At 45.4% G+C, this 18122-nt stretch overlaps 1 protein-coding gene across 6 annotated transcripts in view; it reads right to left on the minus strand.

Annotated features, from left to right (window-relative positions):
• Window positions 1-229: 229 nt before the first annotated feature.
• Window positions 230-18122, minus strand: part of SP100 (SP100 nuclear antigen) — a 99964-nt gene continuing 82071 nt past the window's right edge. For 5 of the 6 annotated variants that reach the window (XM_053903887.1, XM_053903889.1, XM_053903885.1 and 2 more), the window contains 10 exons: window positions 17976-18023; window positions 16640-16744; window positions 14848-14990; window positions 11003-11044; window positions 9031-9063; window positions 4280-4395; window positions 2721-2841; window positions 2367-2438; window positions 1688-1831; window positions 230-523 (listed from right to left, as the gene is read on the minus strand). In XM_053903887.1, coding sequence (XP_053759862.1) covers window positions 398-523; window positions 1688-1831; window positions 2367-2438; window positions 2721-2841; window positions 4280-4395; window positions 9031-9063; window positions 11003-11044; window positions 14848-14990; window positions 16640-16744; window positions 17976-18023 — 950 coding nt within the window. In that variant the 3' untranslated portion in view covers window positions 230-397. The remainder of the gene's footprint in view (window positions 524-1687; window positions 1832-2366; window positions 2439-2720; window positions 2842-4279; window positions 4396-9030; window positions 9064-11002; window positions 11045-14847; window positions 14991-16639; window positions 16745-17975; window positions 18024-18122) is intronic. The other variant, XM_053903882.1, reaches the window with a different exon arrangement.

The raw sequence follows: 18122 nt of genomic DNA on the forward strand, positions 1-18122 counted from the left end.
TTCACAATAACATGAAAAAATATTAACTACCTGAGAGTGTAAAAAAAAAAAAAAAAAAGGAAAGAAAGAAACAGATAAGTCCTGTGTGGAGAGGAGAAAAGAGGTGAAAAACTTTACTTAAGGACCTATTAAAAGATTCCAATAAATGGAAGCACACAAGATGAGCCTCTGTGGAAAGACCCAACGTTTTCTATTGTAAATTTCGCTCCAAATAATTCAATAAGATAACTTGACAGGATAATTTTAGATTTTATTTAGAAAAATAAATGAGTGGAAATGGCCACAAAAAATATGTTTGAAAAAGTTTTTTGCACAGCAACAGGCAAAATGTTCACATTTTGACCACAGCGCTTTATCATGTAGTTGCTAACGATGGAAGGGGGGGGGATGGGCTACTTTATAAAAGAGGGGGCTCCAACTGAGAACTGTTCTTGCTTCTTTCCTGAATTGCAAAGGTGTTTCTGAAATTATTCTGAAATACGTCCTCTACTTGACTTCCCAGTCTGATGAATTTCTGGTTGTTCTGGAAAAGCAAAGACAAAAACAAGAGTAACCATTGCTGCTGAGTTTGGTTCTCATTGTCTCATACAATCCAGGCTTCATTTTAGACGATCCCACGTGTTAAGTGAGAATTAATACAGTTAAGAGTAGCTTATGTTCCCTGATAACTTGATCATTTCTCTCAGAGATCATCTCTTCTCAGAGATGCAAAAAATTGTACTGTATTATAGTCCAATTCTTCATCAGAAACGTATTGATTCATTTTTTTCCCCAAAACTCTAGTTGTTCAATTTTCTCACATAGCACCTATGCCTTGCATGACCACGGTGGTACGGAAATGTTGAAGGCAGATTCATGATGTCCCCTTTCCTCCTTCACCCCTTGAGATATTCCTTGTTTATTACTTTTTTGATACAGCCCTAAAAAATTCATATATAAAGAAATCCAGGATTTTGAAATTTGAGAAATGTGATTGGGTATCTTCCTTTAGAGAAAAGAGACACTAGTTGCCTTTTACAACACACTTCTAGCAAGGGAGTGATCTGGGAGGCCTGGCGCCTGTAGGGATGCCCTTCCTGGCACCATGGCCTTGAGGGATCTGTCTGGAAGCAGCCTCCCATGCTCTGCGTCCGGACTGCAGCCCTGGGAACCAATGGAAATAGGCATTTGCCCGGGTGTGAGGGGGAGGCCGCTGCCCGCATATCCCAGAGAGGCCGGATACCAGCAGGCAGGTGCACAGTGGCAAGAGCAAATTGTGCACGGGCAGAGTCTGTGCCTCGGCACCCGGTCTCCCTCCACTGGCTCCCTTAGTTAGGCCGAGTAAGTGTAGGAACCCGGGACAAAGCTGGAGACTCCTAGGACACGCACATAGCTACCCAGGTCCAGGAAAACATGCGTTTCCATTTCTTCTGGAAGCAGGTCATCAGTCTACTGCTCTCTGTGGGCGAAAACTGAGTATCTACAAGTGAGTAAACTATGAGGTCCCAAGGTCATGTTTGCAAAGACACCTTCTGGCTTGCTATAATTTTCCCCACCTTAGACCACGGGGCTTTTAGAATACTTCCAGAATTTGTACTTGTGTGGGCTGGCCACACGATAAGGGAAACTGCAACATTTCCCTGATACAAGACCATGAAAGGCAGAGTGGCTTTAAGACAGAAAGAGGGACGCCCTGGGAGCCGCTCACCTTGTAAAATGCCCTGTGGTTCTGAAAGATGAGGCTCATGTCCCGCACGAACCCCTCCACTCGGATGTACAGTTTCATATTCAGCTTTTTCTTGATTTTGCTTAGCCACATGGGCTTTTTCAGACCATGAGATGCCTCTCGACCCTGTTGGTCAAAGTGCCAAAGGACAGGCTATTAGCACTGTTCCCAGTCTACCCGCTGTTACAGATGGACGGCTTGTGCCCTCCCCACCTCCCCCTCACCCCCCTCATTCCTGGGTTGAAATCCTGTAACCCCCGTTGTGATGGCGTCAGGAGGTGAGGATTTGGGAGATGATTAGATTGTGAGGGTGGGCTTCATGAAGGGGATTAGTGCCTTTATAAAAAGACCCCAGACAGCTCTCTTCCTCTCTTTCCACCTTGTGAGGACACAAAGAGAAGTTGGGAGTCTGTAAGATCACACTGGCACCCTGATCTTGGACTTCCAGCTGAGAAATGAATGAAAGTAAAAATGTGAAAGCTAAACATCTGCTGTTTAAGCCGCCCTGTGTGTGGTACCTTGTGACAGCGGCCTAAGTGGCCAAGGGCTGAGTAACCTGACCCAGATATCCATCAATAAGACGAAAGATAACGCTGGTACCCACTGGATTCATCTCACAAATTTGAGAATGCCAGTTTGGGGCTTTGTTGCCGTTACTTACATAATGCGGTTTTGAGGCAAAAAAGGAGCTTTTTGAACAGGAGTAGACCTTCAAAAGGACAAACTCACATTTCTGCAAAAGATAGAGGAGATTTTAAGTAAAAAGCAGCTTAGAGAGAATGAGGTGTACATATGCTCGGACAGAATGCACAGCTCCCAGACCTGTGGTCTGTGAAACAAACATGGAATGGGAATTTTCTTTGGAATACAAACTTTAGTGTTAGGTCATGTGATCAAAGCACAGCAAGGAACAGCAGTTCACCCTTGGGCACCATCCCTCCAGCCCCTGCAAGACTGTGTTGCTTCTCTCAAGTCAACAGCAAGGAGGAGACTTCAGGTTTACATTTCAACTCACCAACTGCTCCTCAGGCAGCATCCGCCTCTTCAGTACCTCTGACTCCTGGTGACATACCTGGCTTTGTGGGTACCTTTCCATAATAGCTTTTACCCTGCAGATGATGCAACTCCATGGGTCCCTGGAAGGTTGGGCATAAGGTCAGCAAAGGTAGGTGCTCTGTGAATCAGCCACTGTTTCTATAGCTGCTGAAGCCCTCTGTTCAGGAATGACTGGTGGTTTCCACCTTTTATCCAGCTTCTCTTTTGGACACTCCTTTGCACGAGAGCCCCATTTGGGCACCCTTGCCAGGCACCCCTCCCACTAATTGTGGTACCAGGACCGACCGTTTGTTGAGTGAGATGCCGTGGTGGGTGATGGTCTTTCACCTCAAAACTAAGAGTTCTCATCTGAGCCACTGTGGGCTCAGTAATGAGCCCTGTGAGGATTGGAAATTGGTACCTTCAGCGCTGGAGTCTTGGGCTTCAGTAAGCCATCAGACCGTAGTAAAAATCAGGAAACCAGCTCTTGTTTCTCAACGTTGCTGAATTAGCACAAGACCACAGAGCTATAGGCATCCTCTCGTCTGGCATTGCCATATCTGTGCCTAGAATCTGCGCTGCAGAAATTTCTTGGAAAGGAAATCTATGAACAGAGTAGTGCCAGACATCTGCCATATTCCTCTAGATTCATTCTCCATTCTTCTCTGCCAGGCGACCTGTGCTGAAGAGCTCTCGATAATCAAGTGGATACAGTGATCCTTCTTAGACATGCCATTTGCCTCTGTCCCTGGCTACCCCAGTGCTTGCTTGAGGGGCCCACTATCAAATATCCATGGTGTGAGGTTGGGGACTATACATGGGCTCAACAGTAAAGCAGACCTGTCTTCTGCCTCTGCAGATTGCCCAACTACAGAGCTTTATGCTGAATCTCTGAGATGACACCATTCCCTGGGAACTACCTGGAAGAAGGTAGATTACATTAGACTCTCCCATTATGAAGGGACAATGCTCTGTCTTCATAGGGACAGACACAATCCTGGTTGAAATCATCCATCCTCCTTGGCCATAGCAATTCTGCTCATACTACCACTTTCAGAATGCCTTATTAGTCTCCGTGTTATCCAACATACCATCAGCTCTGACCAAAGATACATTTGCTTGGATTTTAGAGCAAAGGAATACAGTATAAATGGCCTTCTGAAGGCTCACCACAACCCCAGATTTGTCAACTTTTTAATGTTCCCATCACAGGTACGTTCTTTAAACCAACAGCTAATGTATGGTGTCGTCACCCCCATCAAAGTTCATGGGTCTGGGACCTGGTGGGGGGAGCGGGGGTAACATCTCTTTCTATTACACTGAATAACCACTTGAAGAGTTTTTGCTTCCCATTAATCTGCTGCTTCTGGCAGTAGTAAACAGCTCTGGACCATATTTCTGGATCCTGACACTTTAAGACTCTGGTCCCTCTGCATCAAGACACATACAACCAGAGTCAAACTTTGCAGGATGAATGCACATGGTGGGAGGAGCTGTGCCACAAGAAGGAAGGGCAAGAGGGGGCCAGGTCTCACCAACCTTTTAGCATCTATAGGGTGGATGTGGCATGTCTCATGAAAGGACCTTGAACAAGTATCACAGCAGAACAGCATCCCGCGTCCACCGCACACCTCACATTCATTTGAGTTTTCCGGCTGGAAGGGGAGATAATGTAGACATCACTGGGACTAGTAAGTCCCCAGAAGGTCAACACATGGGGCTTTCGAACACATGGCCTTTGCTTGTACCAAGGTGACACAAATTTCTGTCCTCAAAATATTAAGGAACAACACTGAGTGAGAATTTCAAAAGAAGACATTCTGGTCTGCAGTGAAGTTTGGGAGGAGGTGGTTATTAGACCATTACAGTTTTCTTTATGAAGGCAGAGATTCTGATACAGACTAGCAACGACAACAACAAATGAGGGATTAAAGATAACCTGAGAAATTTATTAACAAATAAATGTAATACAGTGAATATAATACAGTGTCTTATCTAGTTGTCTACATTACATCATCTACATTGACTCATTGAAGAGTGATTTATCTAGAGTTTAATGTAATGGATTAAACTTATGACATAACACTGCATCCCATTTTCTTGGCCATAAGTTTCCCATGATTTGAAGGACCTGAGAAGGAGTTCCTGCACTATGGCCTCTATGCCTGGAGGGTCCTTGGGCCTGTGGCAGTACCTCTGGGTTGGAAAGACATGGGCACAGATGACCAGAAGGATGCCAGAGCTCTTTGGTTCTGGGAGCCTGGGGGAAGATACCCATGACTCAGCTCGGCATGTAAGGTGCGGAGGTGCTACCTCCAAATGGCCAGGGAGGGTCCTACCAGCAACTGCCACTGTTGAAGCCCAAGGCCTTACCCTCATTTTCTGAGCACATAGAAGATTTGGTGTTTTTGTATATAAGGAAGATGGAGGGGTCCACAAAATTGGCTGATGCTGGATTTTTCACCTCAATCTGTGGGACCTTTAGCCAGATTTAATTTCATTTAGTGAAGTTAAACATTTGATAGTGTTTGTATCTAAGTATTATGGAGTAACAAACATGTTAAGAACAATAGAATTAATAGACCAAAATAATAATCGGTCAGGGAATGAGCCCACTGATGGGCAAAAGAAATCACACTTTTTTCCTCCTGTGTTGCGCGCGCACGCGCGTGTGTATGATAATTTATGTGGCAATAACGCGTGAATCCCTACATACTATAATTTCTAAGTAAGAAGGTGGTGTGTCTGTGCTGGAGAAATGCCCAGAGGATGAACACCTGAATACTCTCCTGGGACCACCTGGGAAGCAAGAGAACCAGTTGAGGAAAGCCACATGGTGGGGGAACATTTCATCCAATGGGTGGCAGTTCTACACCTAGATGAAAATATCCTGTCTACACTGTGGACTGGAAGAAGGATTTATGTCCTCATGTGACAATCTAGGTACAAAATAGTGCACAGACTTGGGGACTGGCCAACCCAGTGATATGGTTGGGTCTCTTGATGGTGATGAGGAAGGGGAGCAGTGACAGGGGGCACCATTTCACCTCTTCCTTCTAGAAACACTCTTCATACTTTGTTCCAGGATATTCCACTCTCTTGGATTTTTTCCCTAACCCTCTGTCTCTTTTTGTTCGGGTTCTTCACTTGGAATGATGGGAAATCTTTGGGGCTCTGTCCTGTGTCCCCTGTTCATTCCACTCTGCTGGATGACCACAACTGCTCCCATGACCACGCCTTCCACATCTATCCCCAGACTTTAAAGCGGTATCTCTAGTTACCTTTTGAGTCCTCAAACATCCAAACTCAACTTTCCGTCACCTCCGGGTAGATGTTTTTCATCATGTCTGAACCCATCCCAACCCCAACCACATTCCTTGTCTTGGATCTGCTCCTCTTCGGTTGTCCCTCATCTCACCAAGCACTCCAGCATCCACCCAGAAGCCTGGAAGTGAGCATACATCCCTCCCTTTTCACATCCCAGATATCCAACCCATCACTGGTCCTGCTGATCTTATTTGTCAAATATCCCATCTTCTTCTTGGTGCCTCTGTGAGGTCTACAGCCACAAGGATGCAGAGCCCTTACTTACAATGCTGCCTTATTAGCCAAAGCACAGTGGCCTGGTTTTTGGGTTCCAGATCATAATAGAATATCATCCCTGTGCCCAATAAGCTGATGTAAATTGGGATATGTCTCAATTTGTAAATTCTTTTCATCTGTAAATTCAATATAAGAAGGACACAAAAGTCACACATAAGAGGAAATCCTAGGCTCTTGTATCTAGCCCATGTCTTCCCTTTATTGAAAGGGAAAACTTAAGGAATAGCCTGTCAGGGACATACCTGGGCACATCCCCACATGGGCCTGAGGTGGTCCTGGTATGGGGCCATGTAACCATTTTTCTTTTTTGTCATAACAGATGACACTCGTGGATGCTGACCATTGATGGGTCAAGATTTCTGGACCATCATCTTATAAAGTGCACTGCAAGTAGGCCCTGAGAAAGAATGAATAAACATGCCAATCCCGTGCTGGAATAAACATGCCAGTCTGTAGTCTAGGAAGCCTGTGCACTTGACATACGTCTCTTCAGTCTTTTTTCTTTTCTTTTTTAAGTGTTTATTCAGTTTTTATTTTTTTAATTTTTTTTAATGTTTATTTATTTTTGAGACAGAGACAGAGCATGAACGGAGGAGGGTCAGAGAGAGAGAGGGAGACACAGAATCTGAAGCAGGCTCCAGGCTCTGAGCTGTCAGCACAGAGCCCAACGTGGGGCTCAAACTCACGGACCGTGAGATCATGACCTGAGCCAAAGTCAGACGCTTAACCGACTGAGCCACCCAGGCGCCACAGTTTATTCAGTTTTTAGTGTGAACAGGGGAGGGGCAGAGAGAGAGAGGAGACACAGAATCTGAAGCAGGCTCCAGGCTCTGAGCTGTCAGCACAGAGCCCGATGTGGGGCTCGAACCCACAAACTGCGAAATCATGAGCCAAATTTGGAGGCTTAACTGACGGAGCCACCCAGGTGTCCCTGTCTCTTTAATCTATTTAGCAAGAAATTTGTCCTTTTGCTTGGCAGCGGTTCTCAAACTGCTGTACAGTAGAATCACCTGGGGAGCTTTAAAAAAAACTCTGATGCCTAAGGCCCCACCCTCAGAGATTCAATTAATTGCATGTGATTTTGGTGGTTTGCTTCACCAGGATGGACACATAGTTAGTATGTTTTAAACATTCCCCTGGTGCAGTCATTAGTGGAGACCTCTGGCTTCTAAAGCAGTGGTTTCTGGATCAGCAGGAGCAGCATCCATTGAAACTTGTTAAAAGTGTAAATTCTCAGGCCCCCCACCTCACTCACTGAATCAGAAGCCCAGAGATTCTGATGGGCACTACAGATTGAACAGCACCGGCTCACTGTGGTCAACTTTGTGCATTAAAACCACTAGAGTTGCTTTGGAAAATGTCAACCTGCAGGCAACACCTTAGAAGACTACTATGAGAACCTCTGAGGGTGGGATCTTCAGCTGATGGCAATGAGCAGCCAAGGTTGGGGGCCCACGGTCTAGAGGGATTTCTTCCATCAAGGCCTGGGAGCTGTAAGTAGAGTTATTATCAGCCCACAAAGTCTGTCACAGAAAGGTTATGAAAAGGAGTGAGGACATTCTTGCTGGAAGAGGTGCCTTTTAATCTTCACAGAGGGCTTGGTGGTGAGCTGTAAGAAATAACCCTCTGTGTCCATTTCAGAAATCAGAAAAGTTGCACAGACCCCAGGATTCAAGGGCCCCACCTCCAGCAGAGGAATGGGAGTGGTGTGGATGCATCTAGATCGTGCTGGGCAATGCATTTGCTAGAAGGCCAGCATGGGCTTGGCGAACTTTTTCTATCCCCTCTCTGTTGGCGTCCCATATCAGTACAGCTGCACATCATACTAAAATGGGAGGTTCCCCCAGGAGTTGTGCAAAAAGCTGACTGCCTAAAATGTCCGTCTTGTTGCAATGAAAACAATCAAAGTGTGATTTATCTTAGACAGAGGGGTCATCTCTGCTGTTGGCCGACTCTAAAGCAGCCAGCCGTAGCAAAGCAGAGAATGGACAGAATGGTCTGCACATCATCGAGCACTACCCGAGCAGTTAGCGTAGAACTGTCTGTGACTTGCTCCGTGTTGATGGCTTCAGTCTTAGCCAGCTCAGCATCCTGATGGCTCCCTTCAGATGGACTCCAGGGTTTCCATAAGGACCGTGAATACGTTACTCTGCAGCACCCACTTGCCCTGTGTATATGTCTCTGCAGGACTCGTGACAAGGTCCACCCCTGGACTTGCCAGCTGGGCCCAGCCTGTTCCTTCTGGCTGATGCTTAAAACCATCTTAGCTCTGCCTGCACCTTAGAGTGGATATTTGGGGTTTTCCTTTCCTTCCCTATCACCTTTAAATGCTGATATTCTCTCAAATTTGCTCCTTACCCCTAATCTGCAGGCCAGTCTTGACTATTACCACTGGCTCTAGAGGCCCCAGTGATCTAGAGTTCTGCCTCTCCTACCCACTTTCGAGGGGAAATAAGCAGGAAAGTTTCCCTGAACAAATTGAAAGGATGCTTTCATGCAGAGACACCAGCTCCAGAACCATCTCCCTGGTGTGGGTGATGTGTCTGCCGTTCTCTGCCCATCACACACGGTGACATGCTCCAACTGAGTATGCACATGCTTTGGGGGTGCACAGCAGTGACACAGATAATGTATGGAGGAACAAGGCCAGTATTATTCTGGGGTTACAGGTGGGAATTAGTACTTACGTAAGGGTCATCTCTCCCACACTCTGGGACAGTCTGTAGAAAAGAGATAAAGATTGAATGACAATATTGTATATGATTTTTTATTGACCACACATTTGAGCAGACTTCTTTATGTAAAGGATTCATGCCACAGCCCTCCCTTTGTTTTATATCTGTTTTTATGGATCTATATATCTAACAGGAGAATTAAAAAGCATGAAATTGTTTGTTTCTGGCAGTTTGGCCCAATGTAAGTTCATTCTCTGGCTCTCAGACCCAAGGCAGGCCTTTGTGAAGCTGTGAGGGGACTCTGGCCCTGGATGCCACAGATGGGGTTGGGATTGCAATGAGAGAATCAGGCTGAGGACTGAATATCCACAGCCCCCAGCAGCCACGGTGCCCAGAATCCTGGACACCATGCAGCTGTCCCAAAGAACCCCACTGTCTTCTGCAGCTCACTCAGGACATAGCCCTGAAGATCAAATGGGTCTAAGGTCCCCCGTCCTATAGTTCTTCTTCCTGAAGCTAAGCACCTCACCACCTTCTCCTGAATCCCAAAAGCTTGCACTGACTGATATCTGTGGAATGAGTTGGCTTTCTTCAGTCTGGAACAACGGCGGCCTCAACTTTTACCTCCAGCCCAAGGCAGAGAGGCCATAGACAAGTCACACAGTGTGATCCAAAGTACGATGACTTGGGAGGCAGCCACATCACTGCTTGCCTCTCAGAAGGGCCTAGAACCTCCACCCCACCCCGATAGTCATGGTCCCATATTAGACAACAAAGCTGAAACAATCCTCTGGGTCTGTCTGGCCTCCCGCGCACTGCCGTTGGCCAAGCATACACTTAGTGCTTAGCGCTTGCTCCCCAGGTGTTTGTTAAGTGGATACATAAGAGCACAAACAAATGAACACAACTGTCACTCAGAGACAAGGTTTCTTAGCAGCCGGTAAATGATCGGATTGGAGTTTCATATCTTACTATCTTGGAACACCTCAGCTGTCACTATCAGGCTTAACAGGAATCGTATGAGCAGGGAAACTGCCAGAAGCACCACTTGTCATTTGATGACACAAAGGACAGAAGCCTAGGGTCTGGGGAAGGAAGAGACCCTCTGGAGCGATGCTCTGAGAACTGAGGTGGTCACAAGGCTGTAACCCTCGGCTCCCTAGCACGGGGTGGAGATGTTTGCTCTTAGTGAACAGAGCAAATAGCATCTCTTTCTCCAGAAAACCCGGTGGATGCAGACCCTGGGGACTGAGTCTCTAGCATAAGGTCAGTGGGGCAGGTAGTCCCAGAAACCAGCTTGGTGAAGACCGTGACTTTCTGGTGCGGCAGAGATGGGCCAAGGTCACCTCTCAAGGTCACCTCTATTGGAGGTCAAGAAAATGGAAGTTCTTCCATATCCTTTCTGCACCACACAGGTTATCTCTCACACATACTCTTGGAGAGGCCATAGAAGACACCAACTATCCCACCACCTTCCCTGGAATCCATACAGCATGAAAACCACTGGTCCATGAGCTCCAGAAGGGGACTTCGAAGGAAAGAGAATTTGCTCCATAGACAGAACTGAGGTGTGCAAAACCCATCTGGTGAGGCCTGATGCTTTTACACAGAGACGCTCAGCTACAAAATCATGTCCATGGTGTCTCTCCACAAAGGAAAACTCTTCTGGGTCAACGATGTCTCGCCCAGTGTACATCAGCCTTCCAACCTCTCTATTCTCTAGGATTACATCTCCATAAAGGAATTGAAAGTTCCCTTAAAGAAAGACCTCTTGAAGAAGTCCTCAGTGTGAGTTTGTGTGTGTGTGTGTGTGTGTGTGTGTGTGTGTGTGTGTGTGCGAGCATGCGTGTGTGTGCATGAAAGAGAGGAAAGATATAAGAGAATGGGAGAGAATGTGATTTGGGTTTCTTGCTTCACCAGGTGACACACGACTATTATCTATTCCAAGGGGTGAGACATTGGTAGAAGGTCATGTGATAATTACCTTTCTTCTCCTTTTTCTTGGTGGGTCTGGTAGAAATTTATTCTGAAATAGAAATGAGATTAATGCCAAATGGGTCCTTGTTTCTACTCTGTGAGCTTTGTATCTCCAACTGCCTTCCAGATATGCCCCACTATCAGCACAAATTCAAAGCGTCTTCATGGAAAATAACATCCCTCTCCGAATCCCTAACATACTGCTCTCTCTTACCCAGATTTAGCTTTAAGGGCAACTTTAAAAACCGTGCCCTCTCTTTTGCTCCCCTCATAGCCATGCCAGGTTTTCCTTCACAATGTCTTCTATACCCACTGCTTCCTGTCCAACCTCTAGGACCTCTCTAGCTTGTGTCTTTATACCTCACATGCTATAGCTACTCCACTGGCACTTAGCCAGTGAGTGACAGACTGGGGCAGGCTCTTAGTGGCCTTGGGCACGTAAAGGTGTCCATGCCTTTGGGGAGACAAGTGGGAAGAGCCATTATGTAATGGTGATGGTGATGGTAAGGTGATGATGGTAAGAGTGATGAAGTGTAAACCATGCTCTCACAGAGTATTTTGGATCCAGAGATGGGTCAGTATGGTAGGCTAAATAACGACCCCCAAAGATGGTCAGGTTCTCAGACCTCTGAATATGTTAAATTAAGTGGTAAAAAGGACTTTACAAATGTAATTAAATTAAGGATCTTGCAATAGGAAGATAATTCTGATTATCTGTGTTGGGCCAATGTAATGACAAGCATCCTTTTGCAAGGGAGGCAGGAGGGTCAGAGTGAGTAGTAGGAAGTGTAACGATGAAACATGAGGTTGGAGTGACGTCAGGAAGAGCCTTGAGCCAAGGAATGCAGGCAGCTTCCAGAAGCTGAAAAAGGCAAGGAAACTTCTGGAAGGTTCCAGAAAGAACCAGCCCTGCCAACACCTTGACTTGAGCCCAATGAAACTGATTTCAGACTTCTGGCCTCCAGAACTGTCAGGATAATAGATTTCTATTGTTTTAAGCCACCCAGGTTGTGAAAAGTTGTTACAGCAGCCACAAGAAACAGAGGCAGAGGGTTTTAAAGGACTTCAGAGAGTATGCTGTTTGAACTGGGCCTTGCAGGCTGAGTGGGGGTGTATCAGGCACAGAGGCAGTCAAGGTCACATGAGGTATCTGTGGCTGCAAGCACTCCATCCTCCAACCCATCTTGCATTCTCTGATCAGATTAATACTTCTATTTAAAAAAAATTTTTTTTTTAGAGAGAGAAAGAGAGCACAAACAGGGGAGGGGCTCAGGTAGAGAGAGAGAGAGAGAGAGAGAAAGAGAGAGAAAGAGAGAGAGAGAGAAAGAGAAAGAGAGAGAGAGAATCCCAAGCATGCTCCACATTCAGTGCAGAGTCTGACATAGGGCTGAGTCCCATACCCTGGAATCATGACCTGGGTCAAAGCCAAGGGTTGGATGCTTACCGACTGAACCATTGGGGTATCCCTGACTGGATTGATACTTCTAAAGCAGTGTCTCACCTATGTCAGTCATCACTAACTCAACACCCCCCTCCCCCCATGATCCCCTCATGATGAAAGGAAGGGTCCAGCCTCTTTCCTCTGGCCTTAAGATGTCTTCCATCCGCTCAGCCCACGTAACAAGCCTACAACTTCTTGACAAATCACAGGCAGGATTTTCACTCCATCCTTTCTATGTAGAATGCCTTGTTCCTACATTTTTGCTCATCAGGACTATTCTTTTTTTTTTAATTGTTTTTAATGTTTATTTATTTTTGAGAAAGAGAGAGAGAGAGAGAGTGAGCGAGCACTGGGGAAGGGGCAGAGAGGAGACACAGAATCTGAAGCAGGCTCCAGGCTATGAGCTGTCAGCACAGAGCCCAACGTGGGGCTCGAACTCACAAGCCTAAGATCATGACCTGAGCCAAAGTTGGACACTTAACCAACTGAGCCACCCAGGCGCTCCAGGACTATTCTTTTAAGACTCAGTTCAGAGCACTATCAACAATAGCCAAATTATGGAAAGAGCCCAAATGTCCATCGGCTGATGAATGGATAAAGAAGACGTGGTATATATACACAATGGAATATTACTCAGCAACCAAAAAGAATGAAATCTTGCCATTTGCAACAATGTGGGTGGAACTAGAATGTATTATGCTAAGCAAAATAAGTCGGTCAGAGAAAGATAAATATCATATGATTTCATTCATATGTGGAATTTAAGAAACAAAACAGATGAACATAGGGGGAAGGGAAGGAAAAATAAGATAAAATCAGAGAGGGAGGAAAACCATAAGAGACTTGTAAGTACAGAGAACAAACTGAGGGTCGCTGGAGGGGTGGTGGGTGGGAGGATGGGCTACAGGGGTGATGGGCATTAGGGATGGCACTTGTTGGGGTGAGCACTGGGTGTTATATGTAAGTAATGATTCACTAAATTCTACTCCCGAGATCATTATTACACTATATGTTAACTAACTTGGAAGTAAATAAATTTATGTTTTACTTTTAAATCAATGATTTTTTTAAATGTTTATTTAATTTTGAGGGGGGTGGTACGGGCAGAGAGAGAGAGAGGGAGACACAGAATCTGAAGCAGGCTCCGAGCTGTCAGCACAGAGCCTGATGCGGGGCTTGAACTCACAAACTGTGAGATCATGAGCTGAGCCACAGTGGGACACTTAACCGACTGAGCCACCCAGTTGTCCCTAAATAAAATTTTCAAAATTTAAAAAAAAAAAAGACTCAGCTCAGTGGAAACCATTCCATGAAACTGTCCTCAACCCCAAGTTCAGAAATAATCCTCCCTCCCTGGAGCCACTGCATCTCTTCCTGCCAGCACCCTTCCTTATAGCACCGTGTGCTGTGTGGTCCCCTGGTGACGAGGCTCGTGTGCCACCTACTGCATCAAGGAGGTACCTGGGCCTGTGTCGTAAACATGTAGCCCTCCTCCGGCATGGCTGGGGCTCACACCTTACACCCTGTGGATTTAGATGCAACTCGGTAGATATTTGCTGAGCAAAGAGCTTTTCTTCATCATTAGAGTGGCACAAGGAAGGGACATCTGGGTCATGCGACAGAGTCAGAAGGCATGAGCTTGTCTGCAGTAGAGACCCAGCCTGTTTTGTCTACGTCAAGGGGCTGATATGGGGGCCAAAGGAGATATTTTGAAATGCAATTTATTTATATTCTCTTTCAAGAATGAGTCTCAGAACGCTATCAAAAGAAATAACGGTAAAATATTCTGCAATCCAAGAAACATTTATACTGATGTGTTATTTTCAGATACAGAGATCTACCATGGTCTCCCCCCCACCCCCGACACACACCAATTTAAATTACTTTGTGTGACCAGATTACACAGTGGCAATTATTAGTGGTTGAGTCAGAGACATGATTTACGGTTCTACCTTCAAAAGGATAAGAACTTGGGGGGTGCCTGGATGGCTCAGTCGGTTGGACATTTGACTCTTGATTTCGGCTCAGGTCATGATCTCTCTGTTTGTGAGATCAGGCCTGCCTCAGGCGCAGTGCTGACAGTATGGAGCCTGCCTGGGGTTCTCTCTCTTCCTCTCTCTCTCCTCCTTCCCTTCTCATGCTCTCTCTCTCTCTCAAAATAGATATAATTTTAAAAAACATTAAAAAACTCCAAAAAACAAAAGGATAAGAGCTCATGCATTTAGAGGATTAACGTCTAATATAAAGCAGCCAAAATACTCTTGAGTGGAATGTTAGTACGTAACATGTTCATTGTGATCTGGGCAAGGGGGTCATGGCAGTTTTCCGGACACTGAGAAATTCTGCTGATGCTTGGAGCTGATGAACCGTGACACTAAACCCTTGTTTTGAGCCCTGTGTCAGTGGGATACCTCAATCAGCTGTTTCAGGGGGAATCCACCACACCTCACGCTCATCTTCCAGTTCTTGGATGGTCCGTGGTTTCCTTCAATTTCAAATTCCCTGAGGGTGAACCACCTTCCATCCTCACCCTTTATACACCTCTGTGCGATTCCTGTGAGACAAAAATAAGAAGTCATAAGGGAGCGCCTTCTCAACTATAAAACCCCCCAAATATGGCCCCTCCCCCCCCCGTGGATCTTGGCTCAGAATCTGTAGCGAGAGAGCTGAGATCCCTCTCAGGGCCCTACAAGCAGCCTGAAAGGCAAGGGCAAGAGGGGACTTCCTGCCGTGTGCACACGTATCATTGACCTTTGTGCAACAAGGAAAATAATTAACACCAACATGTATTTTTTAGAAGTATTTCACGACATTCAAAGGAGAAAAAACTGAATGGCCCTGAAGATGGATGAGCAGGCTTCTTTTTCTTGCCTTCTCTGAGAGGTAGGCTGGGTTTCAGAGGGGACGCGAGGCCACACAGGTGGATGAGTGGCTGCTGTCACCACCGCATCTGCCTCACCTTGTTGGTCATCCGGCTAATGGCAATCAGTTATTTCTCATATTTTGGACTCAAAGCTATTTTATGTGAAAAGCGTGGAAATGGCATCAAGGGGGCAAAGTTAAAGTACACACCTGAAATTTGGCCCCAGGGAAACATTAACACTTGTTGGTGCCTAAAGAACTATATTTGGGGAAGGGGTATCAATGATGACGGATGAATGTTTCTAGTGTACTTTAACAGTGATGATTTGCAAAGTATTTTATATCCATTATCTCATTTTTTCCCCCTCATAATAACATGGCAAGTTTTATTATTATTCTCACTTTGTACAGGAGGAAGGTCAAGGTAAGAAAGACCAGGAATTTGGCCCAGACGAAACACACACTTTTGGTATTGCTGAAACATGAATCTGGGGCCTCTAATTCTAAATCCTGTGCTCCTCCCAGCGAGATCAAGGCCATGCAGATGTTATGAGGATGGTACCATGAAGGTTGTTGCCAGATTTCTCAAACATGTACCTTTTCTGCCCTGATATTAAACTACTTGGTCTCATTGGGTGCTGGACAGCATCCTGTGGACCATTTCCATGGGGGAAAGGAAAAATGTCCTGTTACGTTTGCTAATTTTAAGTGTGGAAATACCATTTCTTCCCTATCTGGGATGCTGTGCAGAAAAGAGTTAACAGGGCAGACCTGTGGCTGCTACCTTTAGAAAGGTCTGCTTGCAAGGTTGGCTCTTGACTGGTATCTGGGAACTTGCATTTAGGGAGGGGTCCTACCATTCCTAGAACCTAAGAGTGTCTCGCTGCCCTAAACTGTTTATACAAACAATATGGTTTCCTTTTGGGAGTCTAGAAGTTTGGCATGTGCTAGGCAGAGGGCACCTACGTGATGACCCCCTGGTAAAAACCTGGACTCTGAGACTCAGAGGGGCAGATCCTCTGGTAGACAGCATTTCACACATGTTGCTACAATTCGTTGCTAGAGAATTAAGTGCACCCTGTGTGACTCCGCTAGGAGAGACCCTTGGAAACTGGCACCTGGTTTCCTTTGGACTTTGTCCTGTGTGTCTTTTCCTTCCTTCCAATTTAGGAAATCATCACCATGAGTTCACTATATGCCGAGTCCTACGGATCCTCCTAGGGAATCACCAAACCTGGGGATGGTCTTGGGAACCCCCTGACACAGGTGTCTACCCCTGAACAATATATTATTCACACGGGTACTTTCCAGTTGAAAAGCATAGAAGACCATGGAGCCCACCTTCTTTCATTTTTCTCTTATATAAAATCCCCTTTGCCTCTCCACAGGTCACAGGAACTTTTGGAAGGTGAAAATTCATATTTGTATCTCTGGGAATTCTTGGACCTGCAAAGAAGCATTATTGTTTTTATTCCATCTTTCTCTCCAACTGTGCACTGTTCCGACCTCCTCCCTCTTGAGATCTTTCTTTTATAATTTAAAATGTATTGGAGGGATTTGCCCCATGAACTCATTACCCTTCTAGGTCTTTCTTCTATAGCAGATTAGATGCACAAAGATAATGTCATCCTCTAAAAGCCTGCATTAAATGTCTTGTGTGGAGGTGTCTGAATCTCCAAGTTTGTTGACTACAACTCCCCATCATGCAATAATTTTCCTCCTATCATATTATTGCTTTGAAGTTATGTAGATGGAGATAAACCCTTCAGCTTTTAGTTTGGTCTCCTCACTTGAGGAATCAGCCGAGGGACAGAAAACAGGATTGTAATGGAGTGCCTAGAAGGGATGGTGTCTGTCTTCCCTCCTTGTTCTCTGCCTGTTGCACTTTTACTTCATGTGAGCTTTCTCTGTGGCTAAAGGAGAAACTCAGGGTGAAGTGTGCTAGAACTGAAAATTGCTCAGGGAGGGGACCTCTGCACATCCTTTGGGCAGGGTCACTGGGATCTGATTCTGCCGAAGCAGGGGTTGCAAGTCTTAAAACTGACTTCAGAACATTCTGGCCAACATTTAGGGGGATTCATTAAAGACACATGCTGGGGCTTCTCTCTGGGATGGGAAAGATGGGTGGCCATGGTCTTTCCAGAGTCAGTTCTGTTAGAGCTGGGGTAGGCCTAGAAGGCCACCCAGTCTAATTTACCTGCCACTCACCCAGAGAAGGAAAGGGAGTAAAACACCCACAAATGGTGATCCAAAGTCACACAACCAAAGGAAGTTTGGGAATTAGGACATAGGTCTTGTATTACCAGTGAGGGTCCCTCTTGATGGGCAACCTATGGCTCTCTAAGCTGTAAGAGATCAGCTAAAAATCATGTGAGTCACACCGTTTGCATTTTTTTCTTTATATTTTCCTTCTTCAAGTGTCATCAGTGTAGTGAAAGAAGCTCTGTATGGGCCCAAGGAGGCCTAGGATCTCTCAGATCAACTGACTAATCAATGGAGTGGGTGTTACTACCATTTTGTCTTGTTGTTGAAATTAACCAAGGCCAATGAATATCATAACATTTGTCACTTGCTCTAAGAGCCAATTAAGAAACTTTATGGATCACTCCAAACACAGAGTATAAAACAAGAATTTAGATACTTAATTATCAAAAGTATATTAATTCCTTCCTTTTACCTCTTTTTCTGACTCTTCTCAAAGGCCCAGTGTTGACTGTTTTTCTCCCTGAGAAAGTAAAAAAATAACATAAATGTGTCTTGTTTATAATATTACATTTCAAATAGTATTGTTTTGTAAAAACACCATTCAAATGTAACTTTTCAG

The sequence above is a fragment of the Panthera pardus genome, unplaced genomic scaffold, assembly GCF_024362965.1.
Source record: "Panthera pardus isolate Hobbes unplaced genomic scaffold, ASM2436296v1 HiC_scaffold_10, whole genome shotgun sequence".
Classification (NCBI taxonomy): domain Eukaryota; kingdom Metazoa; phylum Chordata; class Mammalia; order Carnivora; family Felidae; genus Panthera; species Panthera pardus.